The sequence below is a fragment of the Harmonia axyridis genome, chromosome 1, assembly GCF_914767665.1.
Source record: "Harmonia axyridis chromosome 1, icHarAxyr1.1, whole genome shotgun sequence".
Taxonomy (NCBI): Eukaryota; Metazoa; Arthropoda; class Insecta; order Coleoptera; family Coccinellidae; genus Harmonia; species Harmonia axyridis.
The window spans coordinates 24,849,996-24,875,378 of NC_059501.1; the positions used below are offsets into that span (position 1 = coordinate 24,849,996).

General features: G+C 34.7%; 4 protein-coding genes across 4 annotated transcripts in view; 2 read left to right on the forward strand and 2 right to left on the reverse strand.

Annotated features, from left to right (window-relative positions):
• The window catches only part of LOC123681658, a 75,523-nt gene extending 59,253 nt beyond the window's left edge, over positions 1-16,270 (forward strand). The window contains exon 6 of the mRNA XM_045619927.1: positions 15,740-16,270. Within this exon, the coding sequence (XP_045475883.1) occupies positions 15,740-16,023 (284 nt within the window). The 3' untranslated portion in view covers positions 16,024-16,270. The remainder of the gene's footprint in view (positions 1-15,739) is intronic.
• Positions 437-3,740, reverse strand: LOC123674484 (suprabasin-like). The gene is made up of 4 exons (XM_045609372.1): positions 3,604-3,740; positions 2,375-2,749; positions 1,078-1,569; positions 437-764 (listed from the first exon to the last, which is right to left on the reverse strand). The coding sequence occupies exons 1-4, from the start codon at positions 3,677-3,679 to the stop codon at positions 469-471; spliced, it is 1,239 nt and encodes a 412-aa protein (XP_045465328.1). The 5' UTR covers positions 3,680-3,740; the 3' UTR covers positions 437-468.
• LOC123674491 (putative uncharacterized protein DDB_G0292636) lies at positions 8,797-9,958 on the reverse strand. The gene is made up of 2 exons (XM_045609382.1): positions 9,801-9,958; positions 8,797-9,248 (listed from the first exon to the last, which is right to left on the reverse strand). The coding sequence occupies exons 1-2, from the start codon at positions 9,877-9,879 to the stop codon at positions 8,914-8,916; spliced, it is 414 nt and encodes a 137-aa protein (XP_045465338.1). The 5' UTR covers positions 9,880-9,958; the 3' UTR covers positions 8,797-8,913.
• Positions 16,271-18,856: 2,586 nt separating the features above from the next.
• LOC123674476 (cGMP-dependent 3',5'-cyclic phosphodiesterase-like) lies at positions 18,857-22,787 on the forward strand. The gene is made up of 4 exons (XM_045609361.1): positions 18,857-19,525; positions 19,624-19,987; positions 20,115-20,416; positions 21,538-22,787. The coding sequence occupies exons 1-4, from the start codon at positions 18,989-18,991 to the stop codon at positions 22,720-22,722; spliced, it is 2,388 nt and encodes a 795-aa protein (XP_045465317.1). The 5' UTR covers positions 18,857-18,988; the 3' UTR covers positions 22,723-22,787.
• The last annotated feature ends 2,596 nt before the right edge of the window (positions 22,788-25,383 follow it).

The window sequence follows — 25,383 nt, forward strand, 5'->3', positions numbered from 1 at the left end:
AGATCTGTTTACACCAACACATAATCCCTAAATATTGCAACTTTTTTTGTGATTCAAGCCACCCCGTATTTCTAACAGTTCTCGATATCCCTGTGGTGGCCCTCTAAATAATTCAAACCCTGTATGTGTATTTGTTGGTTGATTAGGAAAGAATTATTTTAGAATCTTTTGAGGTATTGTGATCCCCCCCCCCCTATATCCCCTCTTCTCCACCCTTGTAACACCTTCATAGGTTCTTCTACTTCTTCAATTCTTCTTCAATTTTTTTAATTCTCTGACAAGTTTTTGCTAGACATCATCTATTCTCCCCAATGATGCTGAAGTAAGAAATCAATGTGTACTTCTGAACTGAGATTGATGTAAATAGTTAATTCATTAAAATTGACTAAAATTTATGAACGAAGAACTTATAGTTGAAATGAATGAAAAAGCTCCAAACTAGAAATAATTTATTTTATATTTATCTCATCAATAACAGGCAAATAATTCTCTTATTGGAGCTTTGCTCACTCTATATCCTTCTATTATGGTGTTTGTAACCAACCTCTGAATACCAATATGAGCGTCAATAATGAAATCTACTATTTTATTGTGATATCTCCTGACTCCATCTAATGCCTTCAAGACGACGTTGTCGATTACATAGTTCACTGCTGCATGTTCTACCATGCCCATTTGCTTATCTGCCCAGATATGTAATTCACCAAGATCAGCAATGACTGTCTCGGCTGCGTAACTAACCTTGCAGATCGATTTGGTCAATCCTAAAACACAAAACATAGAGATCTGACTAAAAATCAGTAGTTAAGTTCTAGTTTTGAAATCTTCAGCATAAGATCTCACTCATGAATGCCAAGATTTCAAGAGAAGAAATGAATGTAAAAAGTTAATTTCATTGTTTTTATATTACAAACTATATCGGACTAATTTCATCCAAATAGGACTGGTGATGTTCACACTATCAATCAGCTTATTCATAATATTGAAATTGAATCTACCAGTTGCATTCAATCCCACATTGAAACTGACTCATGAATTTCATCTTTTCAAATGGAACTATTACTTATTCGAACTTACCCAAAAGATCTAAGATGGGTGTTTTGATACCGTCACGTGATCCTATTCCAGAATTCCTGTCAATTCCACGACCAGTATGGTGGTTATAATGATGCTTGCCATCTTTCTTATGATGTTTTTCATGACTTCCATGTTTTTCTCTGCTGTCTTCTTTCTTATGTTTATTGTGGTGCTTCTCTTCACTTCCGTGATGTTTTTCTCGATGTCCATGATGCTTCTCCTCACTTCCTCTGTGATGCTTCTCCTCGCTTCCTTTGTGATGTTTCTCCTCGCTTCCTTTGTGATGCTTTTCCTTGCTATTACCATGATGCTTCTCCTTACTATCTCCTCCTTTTTTGTGTTTGTTGTGATGTTCGTGACTATTATCATCTTTGCCATGATTTTTATTTTTGTTTGGAGTGAGTTTTCCAACAATACCTCCAATGCCATCAATAGCTCCTTTGGCTCCGTCTATAATACCCTCTGCACCTTTTTCAATTCCTTCACCTATATCTGTTATTGAATACAGAAAGAATTACTTGCATTTTGAAAAACCAGGTAATATTATAGATATCGTAATTGAATTTGATGATATTTTAGAATTTACAATTAATTTTAACCAATTCAGAATTAGAATCTTCTTCTTCCGATCCGAATACCTGATAAGAAAACAACCAAGCCCAGATCATTTATGATAAACGAAAATTATATGCCACTTCACACAAAATCTCAGTAGTTGAATTTTTTCTTTATGAAATGGGAGTACAAATTGTACAAAATTCCGCAAATTGTTGCAAATTTGTTTGATTTGCCTGATACACAAGATATTGTTTCTGTTGGTCGTCTCCAAGAATTACGGTCAATACTGGGACGGATCCAATCGCTTTAAAGACGCATGAGGGCCAGAAATCCTTAAAGATTGCTGAAGAATATATTGGAGAATATTTCAGAAATAAACTCGACATAGCAGATACATTATTTAGGAGGGGAAATGACGAAATGAAATCTGCGTTCCATCTTATATTAAGTTCAATAATTCTATGTTGTTTATGTGAGTTTTTGGGCGTTAATTTACCTACAATTCAAAGTGTACCTTTGGGAAAAAACCAGAAGGGATACATTTTGACATCCTAGACTGGAAGAGTAACATTCCGAGCCGAAAACAGTCTGGAAATGTTCGATGCATAGTGGCGGATCAAATACTGGATAAACGTATTTTTTGGTTTGAATTTCCTTCAAGAAAATAGGCATTCTCAAATGGTTCAAGAATAAAATTATATAGTTGTTTTTGGATTATCTTATGGAATAACATAAATACCTCCAATGATATTCTCAGCTCCCTCTCCAATGCCTCCTATAATGCCTGCAGCTCCTTTTCCTACATCTTCTACCAGTTCCCCTGCACCCTTAGCTATGTTTCCTATGACACCGGACTCAATAGCTTCGGCACCATGTTCAATTCCATTAACAACACCTTCAGCTCCCTTTTCGATATCACCTATGATTTCAGAACCAATCTTTTCTGCTCCATGCCCGATTCCATCAATGACGTTACCTCCGATTTGTTCAGCTTTATTGGCGAACCCTTCTACACCATTCTTGATGTCTCCACCAAGTTCACTAATAATCTTTCCTGGGTGTTCAAGGCCATTTGCTATATCACCATCCAAATGCCAACTAGCTCCTCTGGCTCCTAAAACATTCAAGAAAAATAATATCTCGTCAGAATTAAAAAAATTCATATTCAAAATCAACTAAAAAAGAGTATAAAGTCTTATCGCGACAAGATTAACGTAAAATTTCGGCATAAAGTTTAAAATTGTTATATCACATCTAAATATGCGATCGAATCTGTGATGTATGTCTCAAAATTTTTGGCACAAATTTCAAGTAACAGAAAAAATTCCGAGTCATTTTAATGATAGATCGGTTGACAAAATTGATTGTGGCGTAATGGCTCATAAATTGGAGCTTAGAGGAAGTGTTTTCATAATTATAGGCATATGCCTAAAGCTCAGTAGTTGGACTTTTTGAATATAAACATTTTTCGTGGACAACGATATATCGTACCATACCAGAGTGTGAGAAAGGTTAACCATGCCAAAATCTTCCAGACATTGAAAGACCTAGACAGTAAAATAGACATAAAGCAAATCAGTTAATCGAAAGTGCCAAGAATGAAATTGATCATTGGGAAACTGAACCGAAGAGAAGAGGTTTAGAATATAGTGAGAGATAGAAATGTCTTAAATATAAGCCAAATCAGTTAGCCGGCCAGTTGAAGATTTCTGTTCATTATATTATGTCTAGAAAAGGGTATAATGGAGTCTGAGAAGCGAAAAACGATTAACAATTAATACGTTAGTTCAGAAATAATACAGAAACCCTTGTCAGATAATGCACATCAACTTCACCTTGGTGTTCGAGATCTGAACCAATTCTATCAAAGTACTTTAATTTTCAATCTATTGATAATACTCAATTATTCATAGGTAGCATAAATGTCCTAATGCTTAAGGAAATCCTAATAAAAAATTTTGATCTTACCTTCAACTAGTCCTAAAGAATGGGGAACGTTGTGCAACAGTAAAACTAAACAGACAATGTTTGGTAGGAATGCCATTTCTTTGGATCTTCTCTGATAGTTCGGGAGTACTATGATGTTTTTCCATAATTCCAGTATTTATTAAACTGCTCCAACTGTTTGAATGTCAAGGGAAATTAATGATTCTCCTCACATTAACCGTATCGCATAAAATTATCTAAAAGCCAAATGAAGTTTTCAAAAATGAAAAATTGTTCTAGGTGAATGAGATAAGAAAATTTTTCACTTGCCATTGGTATTACCAGAAGTTTCAATTTTTTTTAACCTATAGTTCCTCTCTCGATTTATCCATCTCAATTGTATTGATTTTCAGTAAAGGTAATAGGGATTTCTCTCATTTAAATTGTAAATTGTTTTATACACAGGATAAACTGGATAAAAATTTGGAAAATTGGTTCACTTTCTTTTATTAACAGTTAGGTATTTGTACACAAATATCGTTCGAAGATTTTAAAAATTATATACGCCATGTGAATATTTCTGAATTAATGAAATCTACCATACCGATCTAATTGAGACTTTGGGTTTCATGGCTACAAGTACTTATATTTTCTTCATTCTTTCAATTTGATATCTCTAAAAATATTTATCCAGATTAAGGATAACAATAAAATAAAGGGTTTGTGGTTCCGGAAGTGAACTTAAATAAGACACATTTTTATTTATAACAGTTGAACCTTGCTTTTATGTGGGGAATACGACATCATTCGAATATCCTTCGTATAATCTCTTACAGAAATCTTTCCTTCTGAGGTACTTTTCGATGACTCGCAGACACATTTCGGGCGTTATCTCACCAATAACTTGACGGATGTTGTTTTTCAGATCGTCACTAGTCTGAGGATTATCGATATAAGCACGATCCATCGCATAACAAAAAAAAAATCCAAAGACGATAAATCAAGGGATCTTGGTGGCCAATTCATATCTTCGACACGAGAAATCACCCGTCCTGGGAATTTTGCTTATAATTATGAGGAAACAGGTTCTTTTTTCTCTGTTTAATGTCTTCTTTATTATTCATGCAAAATAATAATTATGTTGGTGCCGCCATCTATATTGGGCAGAATCGTATATTAAGATTTAGAAGTCTCCTCAATTTTATACACCAGCCCTCCTAAATATTTTGTTACAATACGTCTTACTTTAAGTCACTGTATTTATGTATGTACTTTTTTTCACATTCTCACTGTTTTAGTTAGCTGATTTTGTGAACAATTTCAGATTGATTCCTGAGAATGCTCTCTATCTCCATTCACTTCCATTCTACATTGTCAACAGAATAATACCACAGTAAAATCTGTAGGAAATGTTTAAATTCAATAATTATTCATTCACAATTTGTATTCAAAATGTCAAAAAACGAAATCCTATCTCCCTATTCGAATTCAGCCGTAGCTCACAATAATTTGGCATTGAAAAACACACAATACGATAAACCTCCATCATAAAAAACCTGATATTCAAAGATTATCCTAACATCATAAAGAGCTTCTAGATTGAATAGAGCTCCAAATCTGCATTCTCCTTTAGAATTCAAACATCATGCATATCAGCGTGGGAGCTTTCATTTCGTCGGAAAGTCGTGGGTTCATAAGATTAAGAGGGAGGCTAGATCCAATAAGAATAGCTGGATAAAAGAACTGCTTCCTGTAAGCATGAAAAAAATTGGAAAACTGGAGCTAAACCTGACTGCATCAAGGTGCCGGATAATTGATACATTTTTGATGAGATAATGAAATGAATATACCAGAATTAATTATTAGGTTTAGAGAAAACTCGTTATAATATTTGGACTATAATATACGGATAGTGAAAAGAGAATCCAAATGATTAAGAGGTGGATTATACTTATTTACGAACAAATGTCAATGGCATATGTAATTCCAATTAAACCAATCATTGTCACATAACACGTTCCACAAAATACCAAATCTACAAAAATCAGATTCCGATAATTGGATTATCACATTAAAGACATAATGAACTTCATAAGGAAATATAACTTTTAACTTTTTTCACCATCAAAACATAAAAATATTATAAACGAGTTTAAAATATATATAGAACGAAATATACTTAGAATGTATGCATTCCTACAGCATCAGATAATAGAAAGTTACAGATAATAAGTAACAATTGTCTAGTAAAAAGTTAGAAATTAATGCAGCATTAAAACATTAAAATGTATAACTTGTAGAAGTCAAGTGGAAAACCACTTCTTTGATGAAATAATAATGAAAAATCGACGAATAAGATGCAGCATCATCAAGTTCCATTCCAAAATAATATTTCGATAATTTAAACAATAGAGGGTTAGATATAGTTGTGTTATTGTTATATTGATAATATCGGAAAGGATATATCCAAAAGTTAAGAGGGGTTTATACCACGTGACATTTTCTCGATCTGCCAAAGTTTAACCACTCCTCTCTCCTAAGCCTTTTTCAGATACCACCCCTTTTCAGGATGAATGAAGCAATCTCAAAAGTTCCTCTGATTTACCGCCCTTTTCTACCACATGTAAGAATTCAACAAACGTTTTAGGTTTTTGATTTTATAAAAACCGCATTTTCAGTCTGTGATAAGACTTTTTGTATAATATTTTCATGTGAATTAATCATAAAAAAAAATGTTTTTGGCGGTCGACTAAAGCGGCAAAATTCAAGGGCGACATTTCAAGCTTGATCAACAAATATCACATGTATAGAAATTCAAAGTACCAAATGAGATTTAATTCAGTCAGCAACAACAGGAAGGAATCCCGACAAATTCAAATAACATCTAAAACCATAAAAGTTCCGCATTATACATAATAATCATAAATATCCAGATGTAGCGTGATCCCCTCAAGCCCGCCACTCACGAATCTTTTCTTCCAGCGTTTGGTAGCTAGCGTCGAAGAGATTCCAGTCGGGCAGTCAAGTTCATACTCTGATTAACAGTCGTACGGCCGTGTCCCGAGCTGTTTGACTGGAATCTCTTCGACGCTTGCTACTCCAGTCGGGCAGTCAAGTTCATACTCTGATTAACAGTCGTACGGCCGTGTCCCGAGCTGTCTGACTGGAATCTCTTCGACGCTTGCTACCAAACGCTGGAAGAAACGCTTCGTGAGTGGCGGGCATCATACTGCTGTTTACGAGTTATTGACGCTAAAAAAACACATGCACTCATCAGGCTTGTCGGCGTTCCCTTTACGTTGCCGGATTTTATTGCCACTTGGGGTTCTAGATCATTTTCTTTTCAATTCCCTTATCTGAATGTTGATTCCTCAGAATGGAACGCAAAATATAATAAAATGATTTCATTTCATCACTTCCAACTGAAACTAATACTTCTCAAGAAACATAAGAAGTTTTATTATTTAATACGACATTCCATTATTTTATAATATTCTTCATTTTTTATATCAAACTATCTAGTGTTGGGCGTGGGAGCATTCGAATTAGATCATGGTTCATCCGCATTATCCGATTGTTCAACTCGATAATCTTAAACAAAAAAAAAATAAATTTTCAAGCTTTTTCTAAAATCGAAACTGAGCTAGGAAGCTGAAAATGCAGGGCCCACTATAAAGGGGCGGCAAATAATGGAGGGCGACATTATCTACATTTACTGGAAGAACGAATTAAATAATTTTTTCATTCAAACGAATTTCACTGATGATTTTTTTTATCGAATTTACTAATCTTAAACATCTTTGCATCGTGAATAAATATTCATCATATCAAAGAAACAAAACGAAGAGTCTGAAACCGTAACTCATTCATATATTCTTTGAAATTTAGTTTATTGTTTATTACATTCTACTTATCCTAAATCATCTATTGGATTAAAATTTGAATCCATGAAAAATGGAACGGTAGGAACTTTGAGCAGGCGCTGGACCTCGGTTATTCAATATTAATTTTTAGCATTCTGCAGAGTAAAACTTCTGTTAGAGGGCAAAATGGGTATCTGTCTAGGGCGGCAAAATGGATCTCTACCTAGGGCGGCACTTTGGCTAGCGACGGCCCTGATCATGCATATATTTATTTTTCATTCTTTTTCTTTTTTTTCAGTCCAAAAAAATTTAGAAATAATGACGTATTATTTAAAATGAAAAATAGTGAAAACCTCATATAAATCGATTGTCTCTAGCCTGAAATAAAGCGTACTAATTTTGAACTGAAAGCTGAAACGGTATAGACCCCTCTCAACTCCGAAACTAGTGTCTTTTCGGTGAAAAATGTTGTTTTCAGTATTATCATGTTTTCTATTTCTTGATTATGTTGATAAGTTCCCGGAAATATTTTTATAACGTTCTGTCATAATGTCTGTAATTTTCGAATTACGAATCGAGCCAGGAATGACCTCCAATAATAAAGTTCGACTCACTGATACTGAATCCGTCCTCAAATTCGATTTCGTCCGTTCTTATACATCAGAACTTTCGAACAGAAGGACCTAGAAACTTGAAATTCTGAGGATAAGACCCGATCTCTGATGCCGCGGTTAATTTCGTTAATGGGCAAAATTTCGTATTCCTGTTATTTTCGAAACTGTAGGTTCAATCGAGATGAAAATTTTCACTTGGGTTTAGAATCACAATTTTGAAACTACGAGAGAAATTTCAAGCCGATCGCGGAACTAAAACTATAACTCTGTGCGAAATTTCGAGCTGATCATCAGAACCATAAAAATTCGAGAAAAATGTTAGAAAAAAAAACTTATACTGAATATTTCCTAATTGTTCAATCCTATCAAAGGCTGAGAAAACAGTTGTTCTAAAATTGAAAATAAAGAGTGAAAACTTATTCTGAATTCTTGCAAGTGGTAGAAAAATTCGGTAAATCAGAGGAAAGTTTGAAAATGCTTCACTCATCCTGAAAAGTGGTGGGATCACAAAAGTACTGAGGAGTAGTTAAACTTTAGCAGCTCACTAGAATGCCACGTGCTATGAACTCCTCTCAATGGAAGGAATTTTGAGAGAGAATCTACTGTAAATTTTCTCCAATTATTGCCTCACTAAATTGCTGTTAATAATTTCATCTCAAAAAATGTATCAATTGAAATAAATCATTAGTATTTCAGGAGAAATTGGAAATAACTTCTCAATCTAAATCATATTCTGTTATTAAAAATAATAAGTCAGATAAAATAAATATTCATTTATTAATTGAAAACCCTAATGAACTGAAAATATCAGTTTGAATTTATTAGCGAACTGTATTGAAAAATTTATCAAATATTTACATTCTAGCAAAATTTATTTATATTTTTTTGCCAGGTCTCTTGTCTTCATGTTTTTCTGATTTTTTGTCATCATGTTTATGATCTCCGTGTTTATGATCTTTGTGGTCTTCATGTTTGTGATCATGTTTATGCTCTTCATGCTTTTTTTTATCATCCGTGTTTTTCTTTTCTTCTTTTCCTTTTTTTGAAGTATCTTCCTCACTTTTCTTCTCATCTTTTCCTTCGGGTTTTTTTTCGTCAGCTTTTTTATTCTTCTTGATATCCTCGAGCACTTTTTTTGGTTCTTCTTTTGCTATGGCCGTTTTCTTCTCATCTTTCTTCTCTGATGGCTTCTCTACCTTTGTGAGTTTATCTGAATCAAGAAAAAAGGAATGAATGATTCAGATTTCAATAGAAATGTGGAATAAATGTATTTTGTTATTTGTAGGTAACTTTTGCTTTTATGCTGAAATATTTTTCATTTTGTTTCATTTTGAAAAAATATTGAGCTGATCAATATTCATTGAGGAAAAATTCAATAAACAGCAATTTCGCACCCTAATTTTGTGGAACAGGCTGAATGTTTTCTACAAATTCTGAAAAATGAAAATGTTTTTTTTCTTCATTTACTTCATATACCGTCCAAATAAAATCGAAAGAATCAGGATTTCCTATTTTCCAAAAATCTACATTTGCGAACAAAATTCAACATAATATCATTCAACTAAGTTTTCATTTTTGGATGAGATAAATATCTGGATGCGGTGATCATGACTTCTTGTGGTTTTTTTCACATACTTGTCGATACGTGTTTTCTCTAAAGATAATAGGTATTATATTTCGATTTAATAAAGAATTGCAATCAGAGATTCTTGAAGAGCAATTTTTCAATGGCATTCGTTTCGACCATTTTTTTATCACTCACCTAGAGGAGAACATTCTGAAAACTGAACAAATAAGATAGTCAAAAGAACAAACGCAAAAACAACACTTTTCGAAACCATATTGAACTTCACGATGTAGCTATCAAAATACTTATGAACCGTTATACGAGCATTTCAGTATGGCTTGTCCTTTTATACTGAAAATAACAGATTCTTGGTATTTTCCCTCCATTTTCATACAATCTATAGGTATTCAAAAATCACCCGATATTGTGAATAAACAATTATATCAAAACCCATTATTCTTACAATGAAAGAAACGCGAGTCAGGAAGTGTTTAGAAAAGAACTAATTGTTGCGATAGCTTTTTCAACGTCACTTGTGATTGATTAACGTTTGAGTAGGTACTAAACGATCTATGATTAAAGTTATAAAGACCAGATAAAGAAAAACGCATTCAATGTGTTTTTCTACAAGTAGAATTTTATTTCATGTTTTAAAATTGTTCATTATTTCATTTTGTGATATTTGAATAATGGTCTCATAATAATCTTATAATGCTGTATCAATATTTTATTATTCAATATCCGGATGAATTGAAACAAAATGATTTATAATCAAAGAAGGACTATGAAACTCTGATATCAGGTACCTTATAGTTTGGTTATGCAACAAGTGCAAAAAGTGAATGTTTATTGCACTCGATGTGAAATTGTCCGACGAGGCCGTTAGGCCGAGTTGGACAACACGTCGAGTGCAATAAACAATTTTTGCACGAGTTGCATACAACATTTTTTCTACGTTCATGCAAAAAGCAAAAAATGATTTATTGAGGTGCGGCACTAGGTGTAGGAAAATGAAAAGCGCAACTTGAATACTTTATTATTTATATCAATTTGCATTGAAACAGGAACTAATACGTTACGAACAATTTAACTCAAACTTTTTTTTAGCCTCAATGTTGGAAGTGAATGAACGATTGGTGCAATTTTTTTCAATATAAATATTTCGTAGTGAAGAACATTTTAAATCCATTTCTTGATTTGTTACTGCTGTAAACGTACTAGTACTTGGTAACTGTACATCGTTATTTCCTTCAGGCTGAAATATTTGTTTGTCATGATGACAGCACGTTGAAGTAGAATGACAGATGAGTGCAATAAAAACGTTATTGCACTAGTGCAATAAAGAACTTCTTTTTCCACTAAATATAGTTCAATAAAGTTTTGCTTTTTGCATGAATGTAGAAAAAATATCTTATAAGGTGTGTCAAATTGAAAAGGTACCACCTTCAATATTTCGGTCATCATGCAAAATCAGAAGAAATAATAATATTAATAAATCTACATTATACTTAACAGGAGAGTTCCCCATTAGAGGGTTACAATAAACAAGCATATCGTTAAGAAAATTAAGAAAACAAGCATACCATTACCAAAAAATGACAAAAACTTCATCCTAGAAATCAAAAACAGATAGGAACTCAAAATTTTCTACAACTATAAAAAACTAACTATAACTATTGAAACATATCAATACCAAGCTTATTAGCACAGAAAACCGATACACAGGTGCCCTTAGAAGTATTTTGTACCGAGGAGTAGGCCAGTCAAACGCCATCGGACACCTGGTTAGCACTTTTGGCGCTAAGATGTGGACTCAAGAGAGCAGGAAAAGGCATTCTGCTTAGGAACTCCTGTGCGAATTTTACTCATTATAGAGTCTGACGTGTAAGGAAAGTTGAAATTCCCATTTCCTATATGATACCCAAACGATCAGCACTACGCTCGGAATAGCTCCCCGTTTTTCTGAAGTATGTAATTGGTCATGAGCTTGATTTGCAAGTCGAGTAGTCAGTTAAAAAAAAAGAAAGTCTGAGAAGTGTAATGCACCACAAAAAAATACCATAATTGGTACACATATGGTACAAAAACCAACTACAACAGGAACCAGTCTCGAGTATCAGGGTAGGTACAAATTATTCACTTTTGTTAGGCTCCTCTTCAAGTGTCTTCTAGATAGAAATACAAGCGATGCAGATTTAGCGAGAGATGCTCAGCCCAAGGCGCCATCTCTCGGCCAAGCTAAGATCACTACAATAGATTACAATAGCAATGCTAATAGTCAAGCGGCTATTAAACCACAGAGCTCTCATAAATTATCGATTCAAACTTGGGATGTATGTACCGAAGAAGAAATTAATGAAGTAGATGCAAGTAATGATTTTTTTGTGTGTCCTGATCACTCGAGAATTAAAGGAAACGAAGAGACTGATAGGTTTACTTAGCAGAAAGAGAGCACGAATGCTTTTTACTGACCCGAAAAATTTGTGTGGTATAGGAAAACGCATGTATAAGAAAGAGTTTCCAAGGAAGGAGGAAACCGGAAGAAAAATTCTCAGCGGAATCTTCTAGGTATGTATCACTCCTCCAAAAAGTCTCTTCGAGAGTTCAATACTTCAAGATCCAACAAATATTTGGTATTAGTACTAGACCTCCTCTCTGACTTCCTTTCAGGCCACTGCTGCTTCATAAAGCACTTAATTTAAATAGGTTTTTTCAAAACCTGACGAGTGAAAAATCTATGGGGAGGAGAATGGAGCTACTGTTCACAGAATATGCACAGGTATGCATTATTCCAAAAAGTTTCTTCGGAGCTTCAATACTGCGAAATCCAACAAATATGTGGTATCAGTTAAACCATGCTACGCCGCGTCACTGACTTTCTTATAGAACACTGCCGCCTATAGAAGCACATAGTGAATAGGGTGAAGAGGCATATCGGCCCACAAGTCAGGAGTCAAGTAGGAGTAAGTCTTGGCAATAGCAGCAAAAGTTGCTTTGGCGAAGTTACCCAGTGTTCCAGTTGAACCCCTAGCAGAGGTATAACAATCTTCAATACCAGCCATTTGCAACAACTTCTTGGGAACTGGAGCTGACACAATGCCAGTTCCTCTAGGTGCTGGAATGAGTCTCACAGTAGTGCGGATACTTTGAAAAGTAGGAAAAAACTCCTGATCGCAGAATATGCACAGGTATGCATCACTCCAAAAAGTTTCTTTGGAGCTTCAGTACTTGAAGATCCAACAAATATTTGGTATCAGTTAGACCATGCTACACCTCCTCACTGACTTCCCACAGAGCACTGCCACCTATGAAAGGACCTAATGAGAATAGGGTTATCAAACACTGACGATTTCCGATTCTGTCAAAAGTGGGAAAAAATTCCTGATCGAAGAATTCCCCACCCTTGCAAGCCAACGCAAAAAATGACGAGAAACGCGTATAATTGGGGAAAGAACTCCTTGAGCCATTGTAGATTGTGAAGTTCATTAGAACTGTGGAAGTGGAAGTTGAGCTCAAAACCGTCGGTTTCGACGAAATATTCGATAATTTTTTTATGAAGGAAAAAGGAAAAGTACGATTTCCAAGTGTATATAAATATCAAAATCTGGTTAATGTTTCGGCAAATATGCCATCCACATAACCATTGTCAAACAGAAGATTTCCACGTTATTACGTAGGAATCAAAATAGAAAGTAACCCAAGGAGAATGTTCGTCATCAAGGGATAGTAGCGATATACCGGTTTCACCCTTATTAGGGATCATCAGTACCGCATAACTCCACCCAAGATGACAAACAAACGAAATAGCAGGCACCTTATTGAATGCTGGCAGACGCGGTAAAACCGGTATATCGCTACTATCCCTTGATGACGAACATTCTCCTTGGGTTACTTTCTATTTTGATTCCTACGTAGTAACGTGGAAATCTTCTGTTTGACAATGGTTATGTGGATGGCATATTTGCCGAAACATTAACCAGATTTTGATATTTATATACACTTGGTAATCGTACTTTTCCTTTTTCCTTCATTCATTAGCAAGTGTCAGTCATTTGTATTTATTAATTTTTTTAAATTCTTCTTGAATTGTCTATTATCTTAGTTACAGTATTTACAAGTTGAATTTCGCACGAGTCTGAAATGTCATTTCACATCCAAATGAAAATTTCTATCTTGACATTGAACCTGCAGTTTCGAAATTCACAGGAACACCAAATTTCCAACGAAACTCCTAGTCCGATGGTAATCGAGATCTGAACCTATCTTGAAAATTTCTAGTTTCCCATCGTTCGAAAGTGTATATGCAATAACAACCGACAATAATCAAATTTGAGGACGGACTCTAACCTTATTGTTACAGACCATTTGCGTTCAAAAATAACAAACTTTATGACGAAATGACGATCGGCTCGGAGAACGAGCTGAGGTTGAGAAATATCTTAAATAATTACTTGAAGAGGACCAACAGTATCAAATGAGAAAAATTAATCAATTTTTCTTTCAACAACAGTAAACACCTCTCAGCTATCCGAAGCATCAGATTAAATTTCATTTTAATGACGATATCGTGTTTCCGAACAAACAACTTGTTTTCAGCACAATACTCCTGTTTGAATTCTTTGATTAATTGATCTAATTCGTTTTCCTCTACGATTTCGTACTTCATTAAAAGGGAAGAATCCTCGTCATAATTAACAGAGTATATACTTATTTTACACTTTTGAATGTAAATTGGGGTAGGGTAAACAGGGTGTTTCATCATAAACTGGGCGAACATATACAGGTAGGTCCAGATTTTAGTTCAATAACTTTGGCTTCGGATAGAACAACGTTTTTCATAAAAAAAGTCTATATAAACATATACACTAACATGCTTCATTTTCGAGATATAGAGTGTTTGGAAAAAAATCAGTTTCTTACTTATAACGCTAGTATTATTAAATCAATTGTTGAAATTTTTAGGTATTGAAGTCTGGATAATGTAGAGTTTCGAATTGAATAAATCTTCTGCCGAAATTGTCCAGTGGCGTAGATACGGGGATGCGATGATCCTTTTCGAATTGAAAATCTATATTTTTCATTCAAGAAATATTCCATTTCTAAAATCAACAGTTTTTTACTAAATTTTGATTTTTTTCACGGAATGAACCGTATTCGTGATAATCGAGTAGAAAACAAAGACTATACTCACACAAAAATATTCGAAAATTTATTTTTTTAAATTATTTCCGTAGGGATAAATGAAGGTACAAAAAATGGAGTAGTTTATTATAATGCTTTCAGATAGCATTTTATTGAATATTTCAGAGAGATTATTCATCTGACACTCAAACGATTAAAAGTATTTACAAAAATTGATCAAAATGTGAGCCAATTCTTTCAACACACACCTCGCACCGACGCAAAATTAAATGATTCGAATTTGCTAAATGAGGAACCATCATTTATTTTTGTAGTTAGTGTTTGCTTTGTTCTTGATTTTCTCGAATACGGTACAATATATGAAAAAGTTTCAACGAACCTCTTTTCAGTAATATAAAACTCTGTTGATTTCAGCAATGGAATAATTATCTCGATAAAAGACCGTGGCATAAATTTTCAATAGGAAAATGAACATCGAAGGCGTAGATATAGGGATGCGATGAAGTCTATAGACTTCAAAACCTAAAAATTGAGACAATGAATATAATACTACTAGAGTTCTAAATAAAAAACAGATTTTTTCAAAATTCAACACCCTGCACCTCGAAAACGAAAATTGGAAGGATATATGTTCATATAAACTTTTTTTCATGGAAAAATATGTTCATTCCGACGCCACAGTTATTGTACTAAAATCTAAACCATCCTGTATAGTTGTGTAGATGACGCCAGGAGAATAATTTTCCCCTTATGATTATGATATTCGTTTTCGAAGCATAAGAAAGATACAGGGTATTGAACAGCAATGAGAATTATTCTTTTAAATATGGTCAGTTATCTAACATCTTTGAACCAATTCAGAAACGGTGAAGAACTATGAAAAAAATTCAAAATAGCGGTCCATGTGGTGTCTAAAATGTATTTTAAAATACTACTTTATTGAAATCAAAACATCTACTCTATAACATCATCGTAATTTATTTTTGTTTCAGCGTTACCAAGATCATCATCAAATCAATACCAAAAAACCCCATCGACTTCCTTAGCCACTGCCTCAAAACAGCAAAATTTCGAGAACGACCACACTGTTATATCAGGGGTGGAGTTAGGATGGGGCCATGGCTGGGGTTGGGGAGGTGCAGTGTGGGCAGCAGAGGCCACATGTGTCCAAGAAGCAGCAGTGAGTTCGAGTCTGTACTGTCAAAACTTGGAGGACTATAGTTTGGGAGGTTATGAAGAAATGGACTGGAGCGCAATCGGTGACTTCTGCTTCTAAATAGTTTTTAAGAGTATCAATCGTGTTCAATACGTAACATAGACGGGTATATTTATATCTATTGTTACCAAATGTTCTTGAGCGAGAGATTTTTTCAGTATATACTGGATGGAGTGGAAAATCGATTTTTCAAGAGAATTTTAGTTCAGATCAAATGAGAAACAATTCGGCATGTTACATATACAAAAAAAAACGGATGGCTGATAGTTTGTACTTATTACATTTGAATAAAATTCATTGTTGGTTAGCTCATTTTTGGTACAAATTCTGACGATACAAACCTTGTGTCGAAATAATAGAAATCAAAAAAAGCATTCGTGTGAATTTAACATCCGAAAAGCTTCCATTATCGAGATTCAGAATCATCCATTTCAATTTTTCTCACCGAAAATGAACATATCACATAAACCGGACGCTAATAACAATTCTGCCGGAGTTATAATAATTAAAAAATAATTACAACAGCAAGTATGGTTGCTATTCATTCGTGTGGAAACCTGATAATTTGTAATTTAAATATGAAAATTTTATTGATATGTTGGAATAAATTGAAGTTAGCGCGTTGCATTGCAATTGAGATTAAATTTCTAATAATGCACGATTAAATTAGAACGGTTAGACCTGTTGGTGAAACCGATTCCAATAACAGATTAAATAACGATTTAATCTATGATCAAAACAATCAGTGAAAAATACAAAGTGGCGTCCATTTTCTGAAATTGCAAAGGAACATCCTTGAAGCGATGATAAAATAATGCGAACTATAATTATGTTCCCCTTATTGCACTAGACTATTTTTTTGTCTTTTTCTAAACCCGAAGGTCCGTGTCATAATAGTTCATGCTTTCTGGCCTCCCTTTGAGGTCTTGAGTTTGGCATGAGACATGGAAATTCAACTGAATTTCTTACCCTGATCAATAGAAATTGTTAAATGTGCGATGCTAAGAGAAATGAAAGGATTGGACACCTGAATATATGAAAATTAGTAACCGGATAATTTCACCGGTTTTTTGTAGACCTTTATGCCTTAATAAGAAAAACTGATCAAAAAACTCGGGTCAAAGCTAGTTCCCAAGTTCAATATTCTCATTTCTCTTTTGAACTATATTTGAATAGTTCTTTCTCTACTTTGCAGCTAAAAAGGCTATTTTTCATTGATCGCTAAAATCTTTATTTATGACTTACATGACTAGGCGTAAAAATATCGACTACAATGTTCATATGGACTGTGTTCCTTTCTGATCATTTATTTTTGCTATCAACTTGAAGGTTTTGCATTGTAGCATCTTGAATATTTTGCAGCAAAGCTGTGCTCTGAAAAAATAACTCGGCAGATACGTTTTCTGCCTAGTCATTAAGTAAAAACGATAGACACCCTTGAAGATTAAAAAACCTTAGCGATCATTAAACAATAACCGCTCCGGAATCAAAGTAGTGTAAAAACTATTCAATAATGATGATAACATTCAAAACTTGAGAAAATATTATATTTATAGCTTTTATCGCTATATCTACTTTGAACAACCTATATAAACTTGGGAGCCAGCTTTTCTCATTAGTAATACCGGTTGCCATTTTTTATACATTCAGGTGCCTGTTCCTTTATGCACGACGATAGTAATTTTGGCGCCTGAAGCATACAATTTTTCGGCGCTTCTGATGAGAAAGCGTCGATAACAACATACCCCCCTCATAATCACACCTCCTCCCCATCCAAAAAAAAAATAGCACCTAATCCGATAATAATACAGGACTTTCTTCTGATGAAGAATCCTGCAATCGTGCATAAAAAAATAAAATTCTAGTGAATAAGGAATACTGAAATGTTTTGATATACATTATTGCACGTGTTTCCAAGGTTTTGGAATAAAATATAACAGCAAAACAGAATATCTACATACACATAAGTCAAAATATCGAAATATACATAGAGTATATCATAAATATAAAAAATCCCACTTCTATATAATGTGTCGAAGAGATCTAAAACAGATTACCTATCACACCACAAAATACAAAGGGCGGAAGGGCATGCAAAGTTTCGGTAATGCTAACTAATTGGGATACAAACATGTGTTGTTTTTCGCCTTTGTGAAATAGATGAATGATTCAATACTCAATGAGGGTATTAGTGAATTATATGTATATTGATTAGGCTGCCATGTGTTATTTATTATACAGGCAGCTTAGTATTGGAGGTTTGGAGATTTTTATGGCAGGTAAAATTGACAAACGCAGTGGAAATGAAGACGCCTGAAACGGTGGCTTCACTGTTTCACCTCTAACATCAGCCCTTCTGAAGACCAAATCATTAGACTGTTTTTATCTTACTCAAAATTGCATATTTCGGATATTTCTGAACGCCAACTCACCTTTTCAAAATTCAATAAAGTTCCTCATTTCGACATCAACGTCCTATTTTGACAGGCATACATTCGGATGAAAATATGTCAGAGGCTACTTAGCAAATATTCTTTGCATCTGAATTGAAAACTTGCATTCAAAGAATATAAAGCCAATCCATTTATAAATAATATATGTACAAAGTCATTTCCAACAGTTTAATGAAAATTACTTGGTTTCTTTTATTGATAATGAATTTCCGCCAAGTAATGACCAAAATGATGAAAGAATCCATTTATATCTCATATTTTCTATGTAACTCATATTTGACGTTTCACGATCCACGTGTTCTATGCATCTCAGTTGGAAGCTCGAAACCATAAAATATAAAACAAGTCCATTCATATCCCACACTTTCTATGAAACTCAAATTTTGACGTTTGACACTCCATGTGTTCTATGCATCTTAGTTGAAAGCTCATAACCATAGAATACAAAACAAGTCCATTTATATCTCACATTTTCTATGTAACCTATATTCGACGTTTGAGCTATCAATCAAATTGTTAACGTGAACAAAAAAATTTTCGTGGATAAACTCTTTCCCACCCAAAATTGCGAGATGGAGCCCTTCAATCCGATACGTAAGATGCAGAAGGAACGCGAAGAGCACATATTCGACGCTCCGCCGTATTGCAGGAAGGACTTTCCCGTCATCCCTCTGGTAGATGAATGCCTTCCGGTCCCTTTGAAGCTCGAAGTATCCGATGCCACCAGGATCATGTACTTCATGGAGAATTTCAACGGCATTTCCAGTCAAGAGCTGGAATTCGACATCAACACGTACCTGAAAACGATGTGCCAGGCTAGCGACGTGTTCATTATACACATCATGCGGATCTCCCAGCAGGGGAGGGTTAAAATGTTGACGGATAGGGTGCTGGAGAACGAGGTCATCATGCCCCTCAGTAGGAAAACAATCGATTCCATAATCAAATGGGATGGACAGAACTATGTGTGTTCCAAGCAGTTGGATCCGGAAGTGAAGAAAATTTGTAGGAAGGTTATGGGAAGAAAAGGAGATCCTATGAATGTCATTCCGATTTTGTGCCGATGTAGGAGAGATAAAGATTCGACTCTGAGAATACACGGTAATCCGGTTAGTTATATTCAATATTATTCCACAATTTCTTGTTGTCAACAAGACCTACTTCAGCTACCTACTTAAATCTCAACATTTCACTTCAAATTCTCCAGGTGGCATTGGTTGTTCTCCTCAATTGCGAAAAGATCGACTATTTCGTACTGAAAACCACTCAAGAGATCTTCAGATATTGTTCCACCACCCTTCTCAATACGATGGAAGGAGAGGAAGAAGGAAGATTGAAGAGAAATTGTCATTTGCTACTAGAAGGTTCCAAAAGCTTGTTCAGAAATATTCACAATCTTGAGAAACTAGTGAAAGAAGTTATGCTAAGTTCGAGAAATCTGACAGACGCTGAAAGATGCTGCTTGTTTCTGATGGACCCTGAGCATCTTCACTGGGTATCCAGGGTATTCAATCCAGAACCTGAAGCTGGTTTGATGGAAGTTCGAATAGCTATAGATCAAGCTATTGCTGGTAGGTCAACAATATTAAGATGATTAGATTGAAACAAAAAGGTGTGAAAGTGGAAAAATCCTAATCGGCCAACATTTAGGATACTAATACCATCACGTATTCTTGAAAATGTATATTTCTTCCTCAGCTCATACAGCAGCGACTGGAAGGACTCTGAATATACCCAATGCTTATGAACACCCCTTATTTCACAGAGGCGAAGACAATGCTACCGGTGTAAGAACCAGAAATATTCTGTGCTTCCCTATAAGAGATGAAAGAGAGCTTTTAGTGGGAGTTGCTCAAGTGTCGAACAAGAGAAATGGTACCTTCGATGTGTTCGACGAACAGATTGTGGATGCGTTCTCTATGAATTGCGGTATATCTTTCATGCATTCTCTAATGTTCAAAAAGTTGGATGAAAGCGTCAATCGATGTAGAATGGCACAGGTAAATAATTTCCAGCAAATACAATACAAAAGGTTTCTTCTATTTCAGTGAATAGCACTTCTAAAAGTTCAACATTGATTTTGAACCTCAATTTCTGGCTGAATATTAGCAGATTTAGATAAATTTCACCAAGATAAAGAAACGTTTTTCAGTTCGCAGGCAACGATGTCTATTAGAGCGATTTGTAGCGATTGTAAATAGATATCTCGTTTCGTGATTTGATCGTTTGAAATTTTTCGGAGTGGTTCTTTGGATTTATATCTACCTTTCAAGGAATTCATATGACCTGAAAGCTGATATCCAAGCTTGTATATAACTTGTATTAAATTATCAGTTCATAGTGGAGAGAGACAGAAGTTTGGGTTATGAACAACTTAGAGCTCAAAAGAAGTTGCCATAAAATATTCGACTATTTCAAGGGAAATTTCACCGTTTAAGTTAAGTAACTTAAAGCACTCCCTGATTTGAAGATATCCCATAAATATCAGTTAGCAATATTCTGAGGGAAATTTAACTAATATGCTTCAACTTTCAAGTCCGATTCAAAATTTTTCATTAAATCCTCTCATTTGTTCATCTTCTGAAGAAGTGACTGTTTTTCATCATGATAATGTGCCATACTTGTGAGATAGTCCCTTACTATTCCAATGTTTTCATTGTCAAAATGGTTGGTGTTCCTAATAAGGAATATTCAAGGTATAAGTAAAGGGTATCAAGCATATCGAACAAATTCAAATTGTTAGTCTAAAGATAATAGGTATATTGGTGTGTGACACAGAACTATAAGACGCTTCCTACAATTTGGTGGTACCTACCCACTGTATGGCCAACCTAGTCTATCCTCGTTCATCCTCTGCAATGCCCATACCATTGCAAATGCCCGTACCAAATCAATTACTTTCTCTCAATATCAGCAATCGAAAATAATTAGAATTGGTTAGAACTATGGTTCTAACCCATGAATTTCATTCAGAATGTTACTTGACTAAAATTGCTCAATCGACTCAAACTGAGGACGCTTCTCTAAAAATCTAAATTGGCCAAAAAGAAATAGGAGTAATCAATCATAGTATTCATAGGATGGAAGTAATATAAACTCACCATACATTATTCTTCCATAGGAGATCATGATCTACAAGGTCCAAGTGACAATGGACGATGTGGCTCAAGTACTATGTTGCAAAACCGTACATAGAATCCCTTATTTCGACATGTATGAATTTCTCACGCGGAGCATCATAATTCCAGAAACCACTTGCTATGTTCTTAGGATGTTCGATGATTTGGACTATCTTAGGAAATTCAAGATACGGGACATAACGCTCATCAAATTCTTCTTGACCGTGAAAAGTGTTTACAGAGAAAATCCTTTCAGGAATTGGCATCATGGCTTCGCCACTGGTCATTTCGTCTATTGCATGTTGAAACAGTTAAGATTAGTGGATGATAGATATGTATCGCCTTTGGAAGGCTTGGCACTCCTTATAGCTGCGTTTTGTCATGACATTGATCATTTGGGCTGCACTAATCCGTACTTGTTGACTACCAAAAGTGTATTAGCAAATTTTTTCACAAGTGAACTGTGCATGAAAGCAAGACATTCCCTGAACCAAACCTTATCCATACTAAATATGGAGGGATGTAATATACTTGAAGGTCTAAACGATAAAGACTTCAATATTTGTATAGAACTCATCAAAGATCTCATACTGTCCACTGATTTGTCTATCCACTTGAAACTTCTGTACAAACAAAAAAAGATCTGTACAGAGTTTTACCAAAATTTCAATTCAGCACATAGATATTATCTCTGCGCTCTCATAATGACAGCTGCTGACCTCTCAGATTTCGTGAAAGACTGGGTCAATACAAAAAGGGTAAGTTGGTATCTTCTGGAGGAGTTCTTTAAATTTGGCGATATGGAGAAATTGAGAGAAAGAGTACCAATCAAAGGTATAGACAGGGAGCAAGCTAAGATACCGGAACTTCTAGTGGATTTCGCGGAAGAAATTTGTATGCCAGTTTTCAGTATATTCTCCACCTTATTTCCCGAGCTTGTCACTATGAGATACAACCTGGAGGATAATGTGGAGATCTGGAAAAGACTAGTAGACTATTTCGTTGAACAAGAGTTGAATGGTGTGCACGGTCTTGAAGTCCTGTTGTCTGAAGGATTAGATTCGCACGTGGAGAAGTTGAGAGAAGAAATTAAGAATGAGAAGATTGCAGCCGCAGAACAGGAAGAAGGAGAAGGAGATGAAGAAGAGACGAAGGTTCATGAAGGAGGAAGTGAATACTCGCTGTGATTTTTTTCAAGCTATCATCGAATACTCATTTGTCTGGTGTCAAAATAAAGTGTTTCGTCTTTTTAGTCATTTGTATTTAAAATCTGTTCATATCTATAACGAACTGAAGATATTTTATGTTTCGGAGAACTGCGAATATCGTCAAAATAGTGAGTCATAGGGAAAGTTGGATAATTTTTTATGATAGTATTCATTTCGTATCCCAAATCTACTGAGAAGCAACAACAATAATCCCAAATACAGGGTGTTGCGGGAAGAATGCGGCGAAGGGAAACCCCAAATTTAGATCATCAAGGTGATTTATAAGGATTCAATCGACTGATGGACTTAGTTACTGATAAACAGGGCGATTTTTAGATAATGTAAGTTGAACAATTATTCAGACTGGTTTCAAATTTTGCAGTTGTATTATCCTTTGGGACTACCTTCTTTTCAAATTTCGAAAATTTATAAAGTTAGGAAAAAATTTTCGACTCCTCTATTTATATAATTATCCCCTGAATATCCTAAAAAAGGCAAAAATCGATATAAAGAAAAGGCGGCAAGACTTATGAACGTCTTCAGAACAACCAATAGCATATATTTAGTAGATCATAGCCATTGTCGTCATATAATTAGGCATGAGGTGTGAAAATTTGTGTGTAGAACAAGTTTTAATGGAAATTATCCAAAAAAAACGGTGAAAACCCCTTCCATGAAGCAATATTTATGATTCTGACCAATTTCAAAGAAGAGTCAGTTTCTACGATGAAAAGATGTAAAGAATATAAAAGAAGTGTCGGTTTTGAACTGTGCCCTAACTCTTTCGAAATATCTGATTTGAATCCCAAAATGAAAGTATTGTAATTCTAAGAGAAGAATTGTGAACAAAGGTTGTAACTCCACAAACCTCTTGTTTAAACTTCTCGAAATTATGTTACCTAATATAATTCCTATGGAAATTCCTTACCAACCTCTCCATACAATTACATATTCATGAACGTGACAACAAACAAATAAGACTAGTTTTATATATTCAGAACGGCGGATCTGCATGAAAATATACCAAATAATAACCTGAAAGGTCCGTTATGTGTTTATTCCGCTCAAATCCCATCCCTTTCACATTATTCCCCCGTCTTTAAGAAATCCATTTGCATTTTTATTGTGTTCCTTCCGAAAGCAGAAAAAAATGAGAAATAAGGGAAAGAGTGAAATTAAGTGAATTCTTGGCGAACCAGAAAATGGTTTTCACTTATTTGCGCAAATTGAAAATAGATTGAAATTAAAGACTTCTCGGATATTACTGACTCCCGTATCCAGTTCATTCTGGGAACCATCATAAAAATAAAAAACCAAGTCGGATCGAATAAAAAGCTCGAATGTACTCTTTCAAATTGGATAAAGTATGAAAATTAGGTCTTTTACGAGTGAACATAGATTTCAGATAACTGCCTCCATTGAAATTGAAGCTACATTTGAATCAATTTTCGAATAGACAGCAGTCTTCTTAAATAATCGAATCATTTTTTTGCTCACGAGGCATTAACGCAGAAGGAGCTGGTAGAGAATATACTGCATTTTGATATTTCATGAGAGGCACATTTTTAATTTTTAACCTTCGCCGGAAAGCCTTCATTTCATATAGAGTTTAACCTTTCATTTATAATAAATTTACAATAAACACGGTTATATTGAACATCTAGATTTCACAACATAAATTTCGAAGCTTTGCGAAAAACAGATAAAAAAAGGGCGTAAGGTACATCCACAAGTAGAGTAGTGTATACTATAATACACTCAAATTGCAACTACACTTCACTACACTACACTAAATTAGATTATTTGTGTAGTTAGAATCAGAAAGTAGTGCAAACATTGATGCATTTTCCATTTTCAGTTCATATTAAATGATGATCATCAAATAATAAATTGAAATGCATTTCTATTGAGATTTTGGCGTTCTCAGCCAATTCTGAAGATGCGCCTTTCTCAGAGGATTGCGGTATTTCATCCCGGTAATACTGATGCAATCGTCAGTATGGTAATGAGTGTTCCCTGCCATACACATCTTCCGTCTCTATAGCAGAGCATAGTGACTTTGCTGTAGAACCTTTGGGTTTATAGGCGTTGCCGTTCAGTCTTCCGAGAGATGGCCAGCCCACGACGCCATCTCTCGGGCTAGCAAAGAGTCACAACACGATATTATGACAATGGTTATATCGTATCTAATATCAGGCCAGTTAACATGATAGAAACCCTCGTGGAATAGTGAAATCACTAATTTTATATGAATTTGACTTAAAATTCAGATCGAAAAGTTCGAGAAACTAATTTTCAGACATTAGATTCGTCTATCCGACATTGATATTTTTGTATTTCAACCATAACTTTTTCAATTCGCATTCTGCACTACAATAGTTACACTTCCTTCGAATTCAGTGTAGTTTCGTGGATGGCGAGAAATATTGTTTTCAAAATGTTATCGCCATATACTTGAATACCTCAGTACACATCTTCCCAGGGAATTCTAATGCTTGATAGTCAAGAATCAATAAAAAGATCAACATAATGAAATTCCAAGAACTCCATACAAATTTTTCTTGGAACCAACTGATTTGTGAATGAAATAATGTCTGAATTCTTCTGACTGACCTCCACATCTATTCTGCTAATATTTTT

Excerpts from the sequence above, each read along its gene's own strand:
- LOC123674476 (XM_045609361.1), top strand. The coding sequence starts at position 18,989 with ATGGAGCCCTTCAATCCGATACGTAAGATGCAGAAGGAACGCGAAGAG. Across the intron at positions 19,526-19,623 it reads TGAGAATACACGGTAATCCG|GTGGCATTGGTTGTTCTCCT; the intron begins GTTAGTTATATT and ends CAAATTCTCCAG. Across the intron at positions 20,417-21,537 it reads ATCGATGTAGAATGGCACAG|GAGATCATGATCTACAAGGT; the intron begins GTAAATAATTTC and ends ATTCTTCCATAG.
- LOC123674491 (XM_045609382.1), bottom strand. The coding sequence starts at position 9,879 with ATGGTTTCGAAAAGTGTTGTTTTTGCGTTTGTTCTTTTGACTATCTTA. Across the intron at positions 9,249-9,800 it reads TTCAGAATGTTCTCCTCTAG|ATAAACTCACAAAGGTAGAG; the intron begins GTGAGTGATAAA and ends TTCTTGATTCAG.
- LOC123674484 (XM_045609372.1), bottom strand. The coding sequence starts at position 3,679 with ATGGCATTCCTACCAAACATTGTCTGTTTAGTTTTACTGTTGCACAAC. Across the intron at positions 1,570-2,374 it reads AGCTGAGAATATCATTGGAG|ATATAGGTGAAGGAATTGAA; the intron begins GTATTTATGTTA and ends ATTCAATAACAG. Across the intron at positions 765-1,077 it reads ACCCATCTTAGATCTTTTGG|GATTGACCAAATCGATCTGC; the intron begins GTAAGTTCGAAT and ends TTTGTGTTTTAG.